At 42.2% G+C, this 18,455-nt stretch overlaps 1 protein-coding gene across 1 annotated transcript in view; it reads left to right on the top strand.

Annotated features, from left to right (window-relative positions):
• The window catches only part of RSF1 (remodeling and spacing factor 1), a gene marked incomplete at its 3' end in the record, with an annotated part of 53,465 nt that extends 35,447 nt beyond the window's left edge, over positions 1-18,018 (top strand). The window contains exons 8-16 of the mRNA XM_079549574.1: positions 840-944; positions 2,276-2,355; positions 6,487-6,541; positions 7,697-7,806; positions 10,428-10,495; positions 11,616-11,823; positions 13,138-13,361; positions 15,486-15,677; positions 17,453-18,018. Coding sequence (XP_079405700.1) covers positions 840-944; positions 2,276-2,355; positions 6,487-6,541; positions 7,697-7,806; positions 10,428-10,495; positions 11,616-11,823; positions 13,138-13,361; positions 15,486-15,677; positions 17,453-18,018 — 1,608 coding nt within the window. The remainder of the gene's footprint in view (positions 1-839; positions 945-2,275; positions 2,356-6,486; positions 6,542-7,696; positions 7,807-10,427; positions 10,496-11,615; positions 11,824-13,137; positions 13,362-15,485; positions 15,678-17,452) is intronic.
• Positions 18,019-18,455: the final 437 nt, after the last annotated feature.

The following is an 18,455-nucleotide window of genomic DNA, read 5'->3' as shown; positions in this document are numbered from 1 at the left end:
AGGTACACCATTGGTACACCAGTCTTTGGGGTGGCCGTGTGTAGAAGCTCAACAAGCTTTCAGTGCTTCTGATGTTTATGGTCCTGGTTCATCACTGGTATTGGTACTGTCATAGATTCTTCTTATTAGAAGAATATACAGCCTTGCAGTGAGTCCACAAAATGAGCATATTCTCAGATGTGTGAAAGTTATCCCAGCATGGTTGAGACAGTTAGAATGTTAGAGATGTGTATTCCACCAGATGGTCACACAGTTTATGTGAGCATTATTGCTCAGTTTTAGTGGAAATAGCTTTCCCAACTAAGGAGGAATCGCAGTAGTTGGTTCTGCATACCCCAGAGAGTCGGTGAGTCTGTCTTTGCCACCCTGGACATAAGAACACCCCAGCTGAGGAAACTGCCTAAGATTGCTGTGCTTCCCTTCTGGCCTGCATGGCCAGGTTTCCTTCATGTGGATGTAAGTGCACAGGGAAAACAGTTCCCACCACATCTTGTCCAGATGTAGTTTTCTACTTAGTCCAGGGTCTGGAAAGCATTACAGGATTCCATAGTATGTGTACGCAGTCTGTGTAATCCAGTAGTGCTGAGTTGCCTGAGAGTACAACGCAAGATGAAATCTGGTGCTAAAGTGGAAAACTGTGATACATAAACTTGCTCATAAAAACCACCCGTGGCCTTGGAAACATCCAGTGATAAGTGATACAGGATTTTTTTTTGTTTTGTTTTGGCGCAGTCCAAAGTATTTATGAAGTGCTTCTGTGTTGGCAGGGAAAATAGTTCTGGAGCTTGTTACACGTTGCGAATGCCAAAAGATATTCATGATTTGTTTTGTTTCAACAGATTTTGTTATGTGACTCCTGTGACAGTGGATACCATACAGCTTGCCTTCGCCCTCCTTTGATGATAATCCCTGATGGAGAATGGTTCTGCCCACCTTGCCAGCACGTATGGTTCCTGTTCCCCTTCACTTTCAGCATTGCGGTTGTGGAGATTTGTTGGGAGTTTAACAGTTTCCTTCTTTCATCTTTTTTTTTTCTGTTACAAAGCAGACTGTGATGCATCGTAGAGATGCTGATCTTCCCCCTTAGCCATTAGTAAAACTGTTTTATGAGGTGGTTTTCCTTTCCCTTTCTTTCTTCTGTTAGTGACAAATACTGCATGTTGCTGTTTTTTTCTTATGCTAAGCAACTTAAAGAATAACGTAGCATTAACAGTATAAAATCATAATTTTATCCTAAGAAGCATCACATTGTCATCCAGGAGGGGGAAGCATAGAATCATAGAATTTCCCGAGTTGGAAGGGAGCCTTAAGGATCAAGTCCAGCAAGGAATAATCAGGGATCAAAGCAAGCAGCTGTTTCTGAAGTACTGTTCCTCCTTCAGAGACATTTGCTAAGAAGCTGGTAAAGAAAGCTGCCATTTCTGGTTAGCATCTCTTAGAAAACCCAATGTTTTCCCTGCTGAGTAATAGACAGGTATGAGCACTTTCACAAAGGTTACAAGCTGCTTCTTAAAAAAAAAAAAAAAAAAAAGGTTAAAAAAATGTTGTGCATATGTGTTGTTTAATTTTAAGTACATCTAAATAGCAGGAATTGCAGTGGTGGTGCTTGGAAGGATAAGCCAGAGAGAGTGCAGTGCTGTTCCTGCTAAATGAATGAGGAAGATCTCTGATCTTCCTTTCTTTTAGATGAATCCTTTGTCAAAACAGCTGTTGCTCTGCAAAATGCTTGCCACCTTGACCTGGTGTGACACAGCTGTATTGTGCATTGGCTTTCAGTTGTCTTCTGGGAAGTAGTTTGGGTTAAGTAGTCGTGATCTTGAATCACGAGAATGTTCAAGAATGTTTTCTTCCTTAAACAATTTCTTATTGCTGCTTGCAGTTAAGTCATCTCCTTGCTTGGTTGCTGTTTAGTAATTTTTAACATGAAAAATCACAGATTTGTGCAACTGTGATGATGATCATCCTTGGAAATAGTGTGATGAGGTATGGACATGAAACAAGGCACAGCTTGTCCATAAAAGGTCATTGTTCCACATGGCTCCTGGATTATTAAATGGCATTCTATGATACGGAATATTTGGTTAAAAATATTTGGAACCTTTTATCTGTGGTGTCCATAGACTCACATCTCTCCAAAGGTTAAGATAAATACCAGATAGCACTGTTAACACAGCTTCGTGTTCGTATGTTGCCATGAATAAATAGTGCACAAAGCGTCTGAGCAGGAGATGGAAACAGTTCTGAAAGAACCTAATCCTGTGTTTCATTCCCTTAGAAATTACTCTGTGAGAAATTAGAAGAACAGTTACAAGATCTGGACGTCGTCTTAAAAAAGAAGGAGCGTGCAGAACGCAGGTACTGCTGTAAGGCTGTGTTCACAGCACACTGACTGTACGTGCATTAAGGGAAACTGGAGCCCAGCCCAGTTTTGTCTTCACACTGATTAGTGGTTATTGGTGGTGCAGTGCTGGGAGGGCTTACAAGAAAGGTGGAAAAGTCCAATAATTAGAAAAGATAAATAGCTTGCGTTGAACTTGGGTCAAAGTGTCAGGAGGTGATTTTGGCTTTCCCACAGCTGTACTTAAATGGTTTTCAGCACTGGTTCAGCTGCATGTTATTAGTACTGTCATCCACGTGTAAATATCCTGCTGACAGCAAGGTTAAGCTCTGCCTTTGGTATAAAGGTAATCCAGATTAGTGTGGTTTCTGAATCTTGTTGCTTTAGATTCTGTTAAACTTTACCTGTTTTACAAGATGGTGCAGTTACCATAGTGCATCTGAGTCACAGATTTGGCTGACATTTTGCATTCACTCCAGCCATTTCCAAAGGCTCAGTGCAAACCAGTCTGCTGTGTTTGTGGGCAGCATCCTTAGTGCTTGAACATCCTACCTGCAGTTTTCAGATCTGGTAAAGAGGGACATGAAACAGAATTTGCATAATATACAGCTTGTGTGTTGAGCACTCTGTAACGTTCAGTGACATCTGTATGCATTATTAAGCACAATTTTGCATTAATTGTATCTTAAAAGGCAAAATTCACATGAAGATGAGATGTCTTTAAATACAGTAATTGGGCAGGTTTATATTTGTAGCATGACACTGACAGCACATGAGATACAGTGATTTGGTGCTTGGGAGAGTGGAGCAGAATCCATGTTTGTGTTCAGCCTCTGTCAGCCCTCCTGTCTGTGATTGCTGTTGTAGCAGCAACAGTGAGAGTGGCAGATCAGGTACCAACTGTTCTCAGCTTCTGCTCAGAGTGGTCTAGTAAAATTCACTATAGTGAAATTACCCTTGGTTTGCCAATTAGTGAATATGTAGCTGTGAGAACAAAGCAATTAGCTGATTTTGTGAGTGAGCTCAGCTTACAAACAGCCTCCATCTGTGCAGGAGTGTGGAACACAGAAGAACTCTATCTGCTGCTCTGTTTTATGGTGGGAAATCTCATTGCTAGTGAACAATATTTTTGGTCTTATTTGGTAAATATTCTGCTGGCAACCATTACTTGGAATGCATTTTTTTTCCATCCTGTCGTACTTCTTTGAACTCAGTGGTATTGCATGGGAATATGGCTTTCTAACTGTTACAGGAGAGCACACAATCAATACAGTAGCAGTCTTCAGTGTCTGAAACAGATGTTTCACAACCATTTTGCAATCTGATCCTCATTCCAAATTAACCTAATGTTTTCTGTTGTAAAGGTTTCCTTTAGAAAGAGAGAAGTGAGTTTGGGTTGTAAAGATTTTGTGATACAGTAATTGAATATCGAAGTTTTTCAACCTAATGGTGGTGTATTTTAGTAAATTGCCAGGTGAGAAGGCTGAAGAGAGCAAGAGTTGTGATGCTAGAGGAAATGACAGTCTGCTCTTTTTTATTGCTGTGTAAATTACAGTTGGTTGTTTGGGGCACAGGAACACTTTAATGTTTCTATAAGATCACACAGTACCTCTTGTCTGTTTTGCTGGGGAGGAGAACAACTGTCTCACCATGGGCACTCACACTTCACAGCTTCTTGTACTGTTATCAGATTCAGTGTTGGTTTTTGAACAGGTGACACTGTGCTTGTGCAGTTATTCCCAACCTTTCAGGAATCTGATTAAAATTGATTCAGCTGTTCAGCTGTGTTCTTAAACATCCCCAAAGTGCCACAGATGTTCAGTGAAAACTTTTCAGTTTCGTGACGACTCTGACAAATAACTACACCAAAGTCATGCCTTTATTGTCCTCCCCTTCCTGAATTGGAGGTGCTGCTGCAGCAGCCTGGCTGAATTTCAGGTGTCTGCACTTAAACTCCCGTAGCCATGTGCTATGACAAGCCAGAATAGGCATCAGAGCTGTTCTGGATGCCACTTTTAATGTTACTAGAGACTCTCAGACTTCTTTATAGAAAATCCTACTGGGGATTCTCTACTTCTTGCAGGCCACGTCAGGCAGAGCACTTCCTTTCATGTACTCCTAGCTTCCCTGTAGCAGTGTTTTCTAGATCCTTATAATATGTGTTTGTAACGAGTTGGGGCCCATCAGTGTCCAACAGTTCCAAACGTGTTGGTGAAGATGTTTACACTGTTGGATGGTGTTACTGAAGTGTTAGTGAGTGCCTGAGCCAGGGGAGGTAAAGCAGATCTCAGAGCCTTCGTGGATCATGCTTAAAAACAGCTGAATTTTTCTCATCCCTCCCATTTCTTCACGCTTTGCATTAAAAGAAATGAGAAATGGAAGAGACCATCAAAGACATTCACTGTATATTAAAATGTTTTCATTTGTAGTTCCTTTCTGATTTTAGGAGTTGCATTCCTTTCCTCAAGGTGCTACTTGATCGCGTTATTAGAACACAGTGACTGCAAAGGGTAAAATTTCCTCCTCATCCAATTAATTTTATGGTGCTCAGGATGGACGTTTCTTTTGGTCTGTCACTTTGGAGAGGTGATATTAGGAGGCACAAACAAATACTTTAATAGAAAACCAACATTTTCTATTTAGACATGATACGGAGTTGTCAAAGCTTATGGTCTTTTTGGCTTTAAAATAACCTAAAATCCATTTGTACTCTCCGTTAGTATTACTTTAGGAACTATATGTGTTTGTGTTATTTAATAAAAAAAATATGATGCTGGATTCTTTCAGTAGATGGTTCTCCAGAAGATTGTTGTGTAAAAATATACAGTGCAGAAGGCTGCTGCGAAAACTACTTTAAAATCGACATCGATTCTTTCCAAATTAATCAAAGTATTGGAAACCAAATTTTTACTCATAGATGCCTGTAATTATTTGCACAAAATGATGCACATTTGAAGCAGAGGTGTTGGGTCATAGAATCCTAGAATGGCTTGGCTTGGAAGAGCCCTCCAAGATCATGTGGTTCCAAAACCTTGCTGCAGGCTGCGTTGGTCAGGTTGCCCAGTCACTAGCTGAGGTCACCCCATCTAACCTGGCTATTAACGCCTCCAGGGATGAAGGGCAATTGGGTAGAGGTGTGGATGACTTGTGTGCATCCTGTTGCAAGTCCATTGTAATTGGGTGTGTGCTCAGTGCAGCTACGCAGGGTAACTGCAGAAGTTGGTTAATGCAGAATCTTTATCTCAGAAAATCAGGATTTTAAAGTTTAGCATTGGTTCTTGCATGATTTCATTTCAACCGTGGTGACGCTTCACCAGATCTTGAAAGCTGGAGATCTTCTGGCAAATGTCTTGTTCATACCTTGTCCCTGCTGCAGCTGTGTTCTAAATCACTTTTATTCAAAATAATGTTAAAATCTATAGAGGTATTGATCACTTTCGGAGTCCTTGCAGGTTCACCAGCTTTCTTCGTTACTTTCATTTATTTAAATTATCTCTCACGTTCATGGAAAAGGTTATAGATTGCCTACTTAGCCCAAAGATCAGAACCCAGTGATGTTGGAGAGGTGCTAGGATGTCTGAGGCATCTTGGGGCAGACAGATGTTCCACTGGAGCAGCAAGCAAAGGCCAGGAGCCAGACATGGCAATTCAGTTGGCAGTGGATGCTTGCTAAGCTGAGCTTGCTGCTACTGCCTGAGCTCAATTTTACTTTGATTGAATCCTGTGAGCTGCTGTGGACCATAAGGGCAGCCTACTTTTTCCTTACAGTAGTTTTTCTTATATTTGAGCACTGTTCTCTCTCCTGGTTCTCTGGACCAGGTGTCCATGTTTCTTCAGCTTTTCCTGCACTCCAGTAATTCCTACCAGCTCATCATAGAATGTCTTCATCATTCTGCAGGCTGTTCTCTTGCCCATGCATCCTTCAACCACCGTGCATCTTCAGACTCCATTCTTTGTGAGGACTCTTTGGAAATCACTTACCATATTCATACAGGAAAATATAATCCCATGGGATTTAATATGTAATTCCAACAGTAATAACTTTTCAGTTGGTGCATCCTCCTGGGATGGTTATGGTGCTAACTGCAGTGTTATTTTGGATATCTGCAGTCTTTCTGTGAGCTTATTTTCTTTTTTCTCTCCTAAAGAAAAGAGCGACTGGTGTACGTGGGTATCAGCATTGAGAACATCATTCCCCCACAGGTAAGTGACTGTGTCTGTGTTGTATTATTCTTTTATTGTCTACACTTCTCAAGGAAGAAGGTTCTGAATGGCATGTTAGAAGAGTATCTTGGAAAGAAAGATGAGTGTATTTGTAGGACAGAAACAATTCCAGTCTTCCTTTTAGTCTGAACTTGAGTTCAGCGGAGGGGCTTTGGGACCCTCCATCAGTGAAGAATCTCAGAATCAGCTTCTCCCATCAAAATTGGGATGTCAGTAGAATCCATTGGCGTTCTGTGAGTTAGAAGGGTAGGTATTCAGTTTCATTAACTCTGGTATCCATGTCTGAGCCGGAGTCACAGCCTTCCTTTACAAGCGATGGAGGGAGATGAGTGTTTTCTGGCTTTTGACAGGGCTGGGGGGTGCTTCCCTCCTAGAGATGCATGTTGAAGTTCCATTTGATGAAAAACTATCAACGTTTTGTGTTTTAGTAACAAATGCTCCCATGTGATTTGACTTTACGGAAAAGGAGAAAATAAATCTTTTTGTTGATGTGGAGACTGTCCTTTTCTCACTTCTTGAATACATTTTCAAGTGAATTTCTTCATGTCAGTCAGATGCCTTCATCCAAAATTATGTCATCTCTTCTTCCATGAGAGTTTTGTTTTAAACTTCTGTTTAGGTATAGACTTTCCTCTCTGACAGTAATAAAGCCAGCTTTCTCCCTCTGTCTCTGGATAGCAGATAAATGGTAACAGATTTTGCAGACTTGCAAGAGACTCTGGCTGAGAGTCTGAAACTCAACCCAGGCACGGATTTTTAAAAAATGAATAAATTGGAAAGAACATCATAAAATTAAACTGTGTGGATTCCATCAAAGCTGCACCATGTAAGGGCATTTGTAGTGGCTCAGACCAAAGCCAGCCCCCGCACAAGACACCCATGCTGTTGGCTGTATGGGTCAAAGAACGGTGTGGTGGCACAGGGGCAGAGTCACTGTACACAGAGACTTACCTGAGCAGTTTGTTCAGCTTTGCTGCATTTACAGGTGCTGGGAGCATCACCTGGCTGCTGTAGCATTAACACAGTGGTGCAGTGGGACCTTTGAGTGACGTGTCTGTGTTGGTGTGAGCACAGGCATGAGAAATCTGGAGGGAGTGAAGAGAACTTCTTGATACTTCTGTCTTATGTCAACAGGAGCCAGAAATCCCTGAAGGTCAAGAAGAAAAAAAGAAAGATTCCAAAAAGCACAAATCAAAGCTGCTTGAAAGGAGGTCTACCAGAACCCGGAAATGCATAAGCTACAGGTAGGCAGCCTGTTTAAACAGCTTATAAAAATAAAGCATACCATCATTTTCCTTCTCATTCATTCAACCTCCTGCTTCTCATGCACACTTTCACATTTAAAAGAGAGGCCAAATTAAAGTGTCTGTGTTGTTTCCTCTGAATACCAGTTATGCTGGATGTTTGTGAAACGGAGGTGCTTATTACTTTGTATACTGAAAATGGGATGCATAAGAAGTTAAAACACACATGGTGCTTTGTTCAGCAATGCTGGAGAAAAAAATGGTGTTATTGCAGCTCCAGCTTTAAGTTAAAGCAAGTGGATTACACTCCTGCTTTCTGTTGTAAGGAAAAACTTTTGCTTCTCTCTGAAGGCCTGCAGCTCCCATCTCTTTTTTTCCTCTTTGGGGACTGGAGAAGAGAACTGCTGCCTAAGAGCTTGTGTTTTTTGTCCCAGCTGCATTGGGAATATAAGGAGTCCTGCCTTTCCCACAGTGCTTGTTCTTTGTAGACCCTTATCGTAATAATCAAGAACGTTACAACTTCCAAAATTTTCCAGCAAAATGGTTAAACTCAGTCTGGTTGTGCCATTGAGGAGAGATGTGACCTTTGTGTTGGGTTTTCAACCTGCTCAACAAACTCATTCTGACCTTACTTAGCTATTGAGTTTCTGTAACTTTAAAATTAACAGCAGAAGCCACACTAACAAAAATGTCATTTCTGGCTTGTGAAGTGAAGTATTTCTATAAGGAACGTGATGCCAGGGACACAGTTAGATAGATTTGCTGCTATGTCTGTAGCAGGTCAGGCAGCAGCTGGCCACGAGTCTTACCTGTAGGATATCTGGCATGACTTCAGCAGGACACACATTATAGAGAGGCAATAACTGTTGTTGGAAATAATGTTTATTGTAATGTTGCTCCTGAAAATCAGTCTGTGATAGAAAATGGCAGTCTGTCTCACAGCCTGCATCACGCACGTAACTTTGAGCTGGTGAAAGCATTGCACGTGTCAGTGTGTCACTTCAAATCTGTGTGTCTGCAGTGAAGTCCTATTAGTGTCAGTGAGAACTGTGCGTGCTTTCCTTCCGAGGGGGAAAATAAATGCTAAATGTCTCGTTCTGCTTACAGACAAATCTGTATTGTGTAGCATTCTGGTTCTCTGAAGACAGGTTAGTTCCTTTTTTTGTCATCTGTGCTTTCCTTTTGTGAGAAGGTTAGCAAAACCCTGCTTTCTGAATACAGCAGCAGCAGTAGAAATGATGTGCCATTACAGCTAATTGACAAGCAGTTGTCAGCCCATGTTGGATTTCAGGTTATTTGTGATTTGAGAGCATTAAGTGATTTCTCACATTTTAAAGGGGTTTTTTTTAGCGCTCTAGAGGGAAAACAGTGTTTGAGTAATGTGGGACAAGTCTTATTGATGGAATATTTTCAGACTTACTTCCTTACTGTGTAAAGCTGCCTTCAATGTGACATACAGCTGTTCTCAGGATATACAGAAAGACCAGCAATCAATCACCTCATTTTAAAAGGTGTTTTATGGCTGCTGTTGGGTTATAGAGTAATACCAGATCTGTTCTTGTCTTCTTCTGCTGGAGGTTACAATGGAGGATGGAGATAAACATACCTGTAATCTTTCTTTAGTGCCTGGCAGACAAATCTTTGATGAAAGTATTGTCCCATGCACAGTCATTTCTATTTTAAAAACAGAGAAATGAGAAGAAAATAATCTGAACAAAATGTCTTTCCTACAAAGATAACACAAGTTGTACTTTTTGCATGTGATTTCTCAAGGCAGGGTTTGGGTAACACAGGTAACAGTCCCTTGTTACAAAACTGCAATTCCTAACTGCAGAAACCATCTAAAGAAGTCATCTTCTGTGTAGGAGGACTGGCTCCATTCTCCTCCATTTGCCATTCCCCTTCAGTGAGCCACTCCGTGTGCAGGGATTGAGGCAGGCTTACAAAAGCAAACTGCTTCTCTGTTTCCCATTTAGTTATGTAACATTACCTTATGGTTTATTTGTGTTGCTGTGGAGAGCTCTGTACAGTACATCTCCTGTGTTCAGCTTAGAGTGCTGCCAGTCCATAAGGTGTAATTACTCCAAGGAGAAATCATAGAATCACAGGGCTGGAAACGACCTGTAAGATCATCGAGTCCAACCATCAATGAATGAAGCTGCATCAAACAAATCCTGAAGGCAAATTTCAACAGGGTGGATAATTATCCCCTGGCTTTAATAGGTGCTTTCCTGGAAGCCTGTTTTGCAAATTGGCAGTGTGTATGTCATCCCTGCAAAAGGTGTGAGGGCATTGCTAACATTGGTGTGAAATGTGCCGCTGATACCATTGCAAATAATTTTCAAATTATGTATCGTTAAATTCAGCAGTGTGCCATGTAAAACTGAAGTGCTTTTCTGTTTGTGTAAATCAGAACCAAAAGGTCTGTCAGTGATAAATACTTTGCAAATAGAAATAATAAACATATCTTCTAGAAAATGGCTGTTTTCTCACGCATCTGCCCCTTTGTCTGTGTTATTCATGAAGCCCATCACCTATGCAGCATGGTTGGTTAAAGCAGTTGTAGATTTTGGGGTATGTTTCTGTAATGTCATAAAATCATAAAAAACTGTTACTTTTAGGTTTGATGAATTTGATGAGGCAATTGACGAGGCAATTGAAGATGACATCAAGGAAGCTGATGGAGGAGGTACGTTTCTCACGTTTGTTTTTCATTCCGGTGGTGGTATGAAGATTGAGACCAAATTTCTTTTGGTATGACAGGCAATGAATGGAGTCCTCTCCCTCACACTACACACGGTGTAATTTACAGTTCTTACTATTGCACTTTTAGGCTCACACTAAATAATTTCCCTTGGAAATGGCCGTGCCAAGCTGCCAGAAGATGCCAAAAAGCATTTGGTGTTGATAGTTAAATTCAACTTGTACATGTTTTAATACGTGAATACAGTAAATAATCATGACAAGACAGTTTTTAAGATTAATTCACTATGTTTTGAACTTGAGAGTTCAGCTAGCACCACTGACATCTGACACCTGTAAATATTGGGCTCAGAAACTTGTCCACCTTTGGACCCTTTGAAGGCTGGGTCTGCAGATACAGTCCTGAAGTGCTAATGCAGATCCGTGAGCACTTCCCAGTTATACATGAACGAAGAGCAGCTGCACTCGTTGCTGGTGAAGCACCACAGGGAACAACAGAGAGATCTTCCAAAGTACCTGAGACTGATGAATCCGTGCTTCTGCATCACCTTGGCTTGTGTGGAGACAACTGCTGTGGAACTTAATCCCTTCCTTACATGGCATCTCTACAGAGAGAGCAGTTTTCAGAAGGCCAGCAGATGTATGCAGACAATCTGAAACTCAGGTGTCTGTGGGTGTGTTACACAAGACCTTAATAAATGTAACTTAAATCCTCAACAGTAAAGCCAGCTTTTCTTAAAGTCGACTTATTGGCCAAACAGCAGCTTAAACACTTCCAAAACTCCCAAGAAGAGCATGGAGGCCTTAGGAAGAAGATGTATGTTCTGCTATCTGCCCTACTCAAAGAACACTGTCATTGGGGGACGATGTACTTTGTGGTTAAGTAGCAGAATGCCAACATTTACCTTCTGTCTTCTGTGTTGACCTCAGTGTTTCCCAGGGACCACAACTGGGGCTGATTTGTCAGGAATGAGGCTCCAGACAGCATCAAAAAATTATTCTGTTACAGAAAATAATCTGAAGCAGGAGGCATGGAAAAAAGTTAGGAGCAAAATTAAACAAAAATAATCTTGTTCTTATTTTCCCTTTTCTGTCACTGAATTCAGGCATTGGCAGAGGCAAAGACATGTCTAATATCACAGGACATCGTGGAAAAGACATTTCCACAATCCTAGAGGAAGAAAGGAAAGAAAACAAGCGACCCCAAAGGGCTGCTGCAGCACGGCGCAAGAAACGACGGCGACTGAACGACCTGGATAGTGACAGTAATCTGGACGAGGAAGAGAGCGAGGATGAGTTTAAGATCAGTGATGGGTAAGTCTCCAGTTCAGCTTCTACCTCGAGTCACTGCCTGCTTCGGGTTTCTGTGACTCTGCAGTGCCCCTAAAATGGTCACTGGAAGAATGTGTCCGGATCCAGAACACCACTGTACAGTGCCAGCAAAAATACTCCTGGCTTAGTTGAGTTTAGTTGTGCTGGAAAAACTATGCTTCAAATCCATGTGCTGCAGTCATCCAACCTCCATTTTAAGCAAAACCTATCCTTAACAAAGATGCAGCTAAAGTGAGGCGGGTTGTTCTTTGAAAATATGTCCTGTTCTCTGGGATCTTTATTTGGCCTGGTTGCCATTTTGAAATCAGGAAAGTAAAACTTCTCCATTTCTCCAGCATAGGAAACTTGACTTTTGGGTTCTGGAATCGGCTCTTGCCTTTTGCTTTCTAAAAGATAAGGTTTGAACACAGCCAAAGAGGGTTGCACTGCAGAAAACAAATGTGTGTTATGCAAAGCTTCACAGACTGAATGAATATTGCTTTGGCTCACTGAAATTATTTTTCCCTGGAATTTCTAATCTTTCACACTGGGAAACACGTAATGCTAATAATTTTAGATTTTCTTTATGCCTCAATGAAGAGGCATAGTTGAGCTTTTAAAGCTTTTAAAGCTTTACGCAGTAGAACACTCAGTGTACAAAGTTTATAGGTGACCTACACAACAGATGCAAATATCTCTTGAGCTTTATTTTTCACATATGACCACATGAAGGAATTTTCAGTGACATGGTGAATAGTCAGGCAGAAAATGCTGAAAATATCCAACCTGTGATTGGAGCTTTTGGAAGTCCCCCAGAATTAATAGCACATATGTCTGTTAAATTGTGCTCAAGCATTTTCAGCTCAGTTCTTTGCTGAATACCTTCTGAATGTAATCCTGGGATTTACATTCAGCTGGCAACCAAATGCAAGTGTCTGTGCACCTGCAGTGTTCCACTGTTCTTTTAAAAAAAGAACATGTTTTCCTCCCTCACAAGTGATGCTTGTGCAAAGGCGTTGCTATGTGAGCGTTACGTTGAAGTGCACAGTGTGAACACTCTAGAACTTATCCAGTTTAAATCTCACCTGTGGTCACATTTTGATGCAACATTCATATCCAGCCACTGTTCTGATCCACTGTGTAATGTCATGCATTGTAAAGCTGTCTTCCAAGAGAAAACAGAAGCTCCGTGTGGGTGATGGCAGTTTGCTCGCTCTGGATCTTCAGTACACATCATTTCTGTGAGATCCGTGCAGTTTTGCTTTGCACCTAACAGAGGTAGGTTCATGGAGGTAACGTTTCGATTCTTTGTTTCAGATCTCAGGATGAGTTTGTTATCTCAGAGGAAAACCTGGACGAAAGTGAAGATGATCCACCATCCAACGAAGACAGCGATTCCGAGTTCTGTGCCCGCATCTCCAGGAGACATCTCTCCAGGCCCATGAGGCAAAGCAGGCGGCTACGAAGGAAAACAGCCAAGAAAAAATATTCTGAAGATGATGAAGATGAAGATTCCGAGGACAATTCAAGCAGAGAATCTGGTGAGTATAAGTGGTCTTCTAAATGTATGGAATATTTTGTGCTGGAGAGAGGAAGAGTGGAAGTCTCAGTTTCCTGGCATGACATGGATGCTAATGGTTTTGGTTCCTTTGGTCGTGTGTGTCATCTTTGCTTCCTGTCTGTAAAGCTGTTTGCTGCTTGTTCTGCTGTGAGTGTTCTAAAGGAAACTGTTCCTGAGTACTAGGTTCTTGGCATTTAAAATCAGTCCATATTTAAATGTGTGCTCCTGTTATGTTGTGTCTCACTGTGTTTACAGAGAGAGTGGTGAGGTGCTGGAACAGCTGCCCAGAGAGGCTGTGGATGCCCCGTCCATCCCTGGAGGTGTTCAAGGCCAGGCTGGATGGGGCCCTGGGCAGCCTGGGCTGGTATTAAATGTGGAGGTTGGTGGCCCTGTATGTGGCAGGGGGTTGGAGCTTCGTGATCCTTGAGGTCCCTTCCAACCCCCTGCCATTCTGTGATTCTGTGATCTGTTTGGAACATGATTGCAGGGAATACAAAGGATAGAGGCAGAAATATTCTTCTTTCTATGTACTTAAAGACCTCCTGAAAAACTTAAAAATCCTCTTCTGAAAGAAGCATTTTTCCTCACTTTGTGTAGAAAACTTAATTCCTTCAGCTGCAGTCAGTTTTGTGTGGCATTCAGTTGTTAGAGCTTAGTTACCTTTTTAATGTTTTCTCTGTAGATAAATTGTAATTGTAAATTGTAGGTAAATGTTTTCATTGAATGTAGACAGGATCATGTTGAAGTAGGCTGATTTGAAGTTCTGGCTTCCAGAAGGAGGGTTAATGCATGAACAGATCAAGATAGTCACATGCACTTGCACTAGTTGCTGTCTTCCTGTCCTGAACGCATCACTGCACTAAATGTGAGCGGTTAGTAATGAAGATATTTGCAGAACCTTGAAGATCCAAAGAATTTGGCCATCTACTCCGTAATGCCTACAAGCAAGTTTGTTTCTTTGTGAACACGTATCTGCGAGAAGATCAGGCCCTGTTCTGTACCACCAGAAGCATCCTGTTTCAAAAAAGAGCAGGAAGAGGAAACACTGAATGCAGTGTAGTTTTCTTACTTTTGCAGCAAAGGGTTGGTTGGTAGAGCCTTGCCTCACTGATTGCAACGTAATTCCTTAGATGTAACTGCATATTCACAGCTGTTCTTCTTTACCTCTGTTGCTGTCCTCAGGATCCTGCCTGAGCTCTGTTTTGAGTTAAAGAAGCAATGTTCCCTGTGAGTGACTTTGTTGTCAGTCTCCAGAGATGGGAGCTTTTTCTGAAGGCAGTGTTTGGTTGCCTGGCTGTGACCCTTTCTGTAATATTTTAGGAGGTAAAGAGGATTGCTGCTTCGATCTGTCCCTGGTGTCAGTCAGTAATTTAAGAACAGCATGGATTGCATATAGGAATTTACTGTGATCTCAGGATAATTGCTCTGGCATGGCTCAGTGAAAAAGCAGCAGAAGTTGACTCAGAGCTGATGTTAACTGTTAAAAATGTAAATACATTCAATTCTCAAAGCCAATAGGTGCAGTAGTCCGGTGCAGGAAGAACTGAGAATGATGGTAAGTTTCTTCTCCATAGTTTTTGTTGGAAGTGAACTTTTAAGCCTAGATTTGTTGTAAATTATTTAATACTCCCAAGCCAGATCTTACCTGGATTCTTGTTTTGTTTCTGTTCATCTACCTGTTCTGAGAATTATTTGAGCAGAGTGCAATGCATTTAAATTGAAAACAAAATGAAAAAAAGAAGGGGCTTTCCTGGACATGGGAATGTATATGTCATTGACTCAGGTCACTTCAACTGTCAGGAATTGTAGAGGAAGCATCTTTGGCACCAGTAGATATGAGGGAGCGAAAACATGGGAAGAAAACCTGCTCTGGGGGAGATTGATGGAGAAGAATTTGTGTTTTAAAAGTAAGCAATTCGCTGCTGGCAGCGAAAGGGAGAAGTGATGCGTGAGCCTGGGACAGGTCAGGCTAATGAGGTGTGATGGCTGAGACTCTCCTCTGCTGGAAATGTGCCTGGTTTTATCTGCGCTGGTCTAAAGCTTATCTAAATAGCGCAGTTTTGTCTTCATGGAATAACAGACACGGCTGTTTTCTTCTGTACAGAGAGTGGTGATTACACGGATTACAGTGATGATGATTACCTGGAAACCAGGAGGAGAAGATCAAGAAGGAATCAGAAGAGGCAAGTCAACTACAAGGAGGATTCAGAAAGTGATGGCTCTCAGAAAAGTGTCCGATATGGCAAGGAGTTGAGAAGAGTTCATAAACGCAGGCTCTCCACTTCAGATAGTGAAGGTAAAGCACACAGTCTGATTTGCAGGAGCTGGTGTGTGTCTGCATTAGCCTAAGGAGAAAACTGTGTCTAATTCAGAGATGCCCAGAAAATTTTCATTCTAGAGTTCCTTGATGTTTCTCAGAAACTCGTTTCCTTGTGAAGCGGCCCACTGTGTGATGTGCCATTATGGTTACTCCTCAGAGTCACTGTCCCTGCTTTGGCCTCACAGGGTCTGACTTTACTGTGTCTGGCAATGAGTTGGTGGCATTTCGAAGCTGTAATTGATGTCACTGTTTTGCCACTTCTCTGTTAAGAGGCCACAAAACCTTCTCCACGAATGCTCAAAGATTCTTTTTTGCCTTCTGGTGCCCTGATTGTTTTCATAGGTCGGTGTGCCACCCTACCTTCCTCTGTGGTCGTTCAGCCTTTTCCAATGCAGCCTCCTGTTTGAAGGTGCTGCAGTCAGTGCAGGTGTGTATGACAAACAGAAAACCTGCTCACAGTACTGTCAGTCACTCCATGAGCCATTGATGTGCATTTAAATACCAAATTAGCTTGTGCAAACACAGCCACTGGCTTTGGGTCCTTTGAATTCTGGTGCCCAGCTCGTGAGAACCATCTGTTTGGCACTGATGTGCTGAGCTTTACAGGTTGCAGTGGGTGCCAGGGCACCTGTAGGTAAGTTTTGGAAGTGCTGGCCTGAGTCTGTAAAATGTTACAGGATCCTCTTCCATGAAGGGAAGCGAGTATGTAACGCAGCCGTATGGTATCTTGAAAACTTGATCTCATTCTTCAATATACAGTCTGTTCTCAGAAATAGGATATATAGGCTGTCCATTCACGATCTGCTACATGGTGGCTGATTTTTTCTTTGCTGCCTGCACTCGTGACTTTAAACAATGCCTGATTGATGGTGTCTTTTGTACACGAAAACCCATTCCTTCAGGTATTTTTGGTACTGGCTTTTTGCATACTAAACCCAATACCATTTAGTACCGTTCCAGTAGTTTCCCATGGTTCTAATGTAAAAAGTGTGTAACAGTTACTGGAAATGTAATTACGTTGAAAATACTCTGACGAAGTCTCTAGCAACCTGAACCTACATGATAATACCTTTAAAAATGGCAATTTGCATGCATTTCTAATGGAAATAGCAAGGAGAAAGCCAGTGGTGGTTGATTTTTCAGTTTGTCTTTTTTCACCTAAGCCACTTTGCAAAGAAAAGGCCTTCAACTGGGGGACAGCAGCCTTCCAGTCACATTCAAACAGTGTTCATGACTTGAAAGAAGTCCTGTAGAATTTGGTGAGGGGAGGAGAGTACGGTTGTGTGCATGTAAATGTATGTATATATATATTTTTGAAGGCAGTGCAGCCATTATTTCATAGAAGCATAGAATATCCCATGTTGGAATGGATCCGTGAGGATCACCGAGTCCAAGTCCTGGCTCTGCAGAGGGTCCTCACTTTCTGGAAGGCTGTAAAGTTGTGCTATTCCTGAGGTAGTTAGCACTCCTAACTTGTAGCAGAAGCCTCCAAAGCCTCCCGTAACGCTCAGGCTGAGAGCAGAACGCCAACAGATTGCTGGACTCTGCTGTTTGAGCAGTTTCTTCAGAATGTGAGGAGTATGCAAGAGTTTTGACATGGTTGGGGGACTGAGGAAGGAGACTGAAATGTGTGTGCTGAGAGACAGGGAGAGGTGGCGTTTTGATGAGTGTAAGTCATTAAAGAATAGGAGTGTAGCTGTTCCGCGTGCCCTCAGATTTGCTAACGGCTTTAAGTCTGCTGCTTGTTCCAGAGAGCTACGCGTCCAAGAACTCCGAAGATGACGATTCCACAAAGGAGTCGAAGCGACTGATTCGAAAGCGTCGGCGAAGTACGGATGACTACTCTGAGGAAGGAGAGGATGAGGAAGATGAAGAGAGGCCTGTCCGCAAGCGGCTCAACAGAATTGAAACAGACGATGAAGATAACTGCGAAAATGCAAACGATGAGGCAGAAAACCCTGCAAATAAGCTGCCGGCACCACAAGCTCCTCAAGACAACACCAAGAAGCACTGCTACCGGATAGAAAGTGACGACGAAGATGACTTTGATAACGTGGGGAAAGTAGAGAGCCCTTTGGACTACAGCCTGGTGGACTTGCCTTCCACCAACGGACAGAGCCCAGGTAAAACCATTGAGAACTTGATTGGCAAACCTAGTGAGAAGACCCAAGCCCCCAAGGACAGCACAGCCAGTGCCAGCCTGGCGCCCAACGGGACGGGGAGCGGGCAGGAAGTGGTAGGGCCAGAGGAAGATGAAGATGAACTTTTGAGAGTGACTGACCTTGTTGATTACGTCTGTAACAGTGAACAGTTATAAGACTTCCATTTTTGTGCTAATTTATTCCACGGTAGCTCATACCAGCGGGCCAGTTATTAAAAGCTGTTTTATTTTTCCTAGAAAATTCTCCACTACAGTATCACTTTTTAGAAGCAAGAATTTCACCAGTCCTGCAGTCTTTCTGTGAAGTGACCAGTTTTGAACTTTGAAGAAGAATTGCTGTAAATTCCCTCTCTTACCCCCCCTTTCTCCTTCCAAGTCCATGGTCCTGGGTAATTTCACTCACAAATACCTTATCACAACAAGAGATTTGTATATTTTTGGCTTTATATTTCCTGAGTGCATACAAATTTGTGGAAATGGGTGGCCTAAGAAAGCATTCCAAATCGGTCAGGGCCCAAACCGAAATTTGGGGTGGGTTTGGCTCAAGGGGTGGGCGGGGTGCAGAAGCACTTGTGCTTTAGCTTTTTCATATG

The sequence above is a fragment of the Tetrao urogallus genome (genome assembly GCF_951394365.1).
Source record: "Tetrao urogallus genome assembly, chromosome: 1".
Taxonomy (NCBI): Eukaryota; Metazoa; Chordata; class Aves; order Galliformes; family Phasianidae; genus Tetrao; species Tetrao urogallus.
This window is presented reverse-complemented; position numbering and strand designations above follow the sequence as displayed.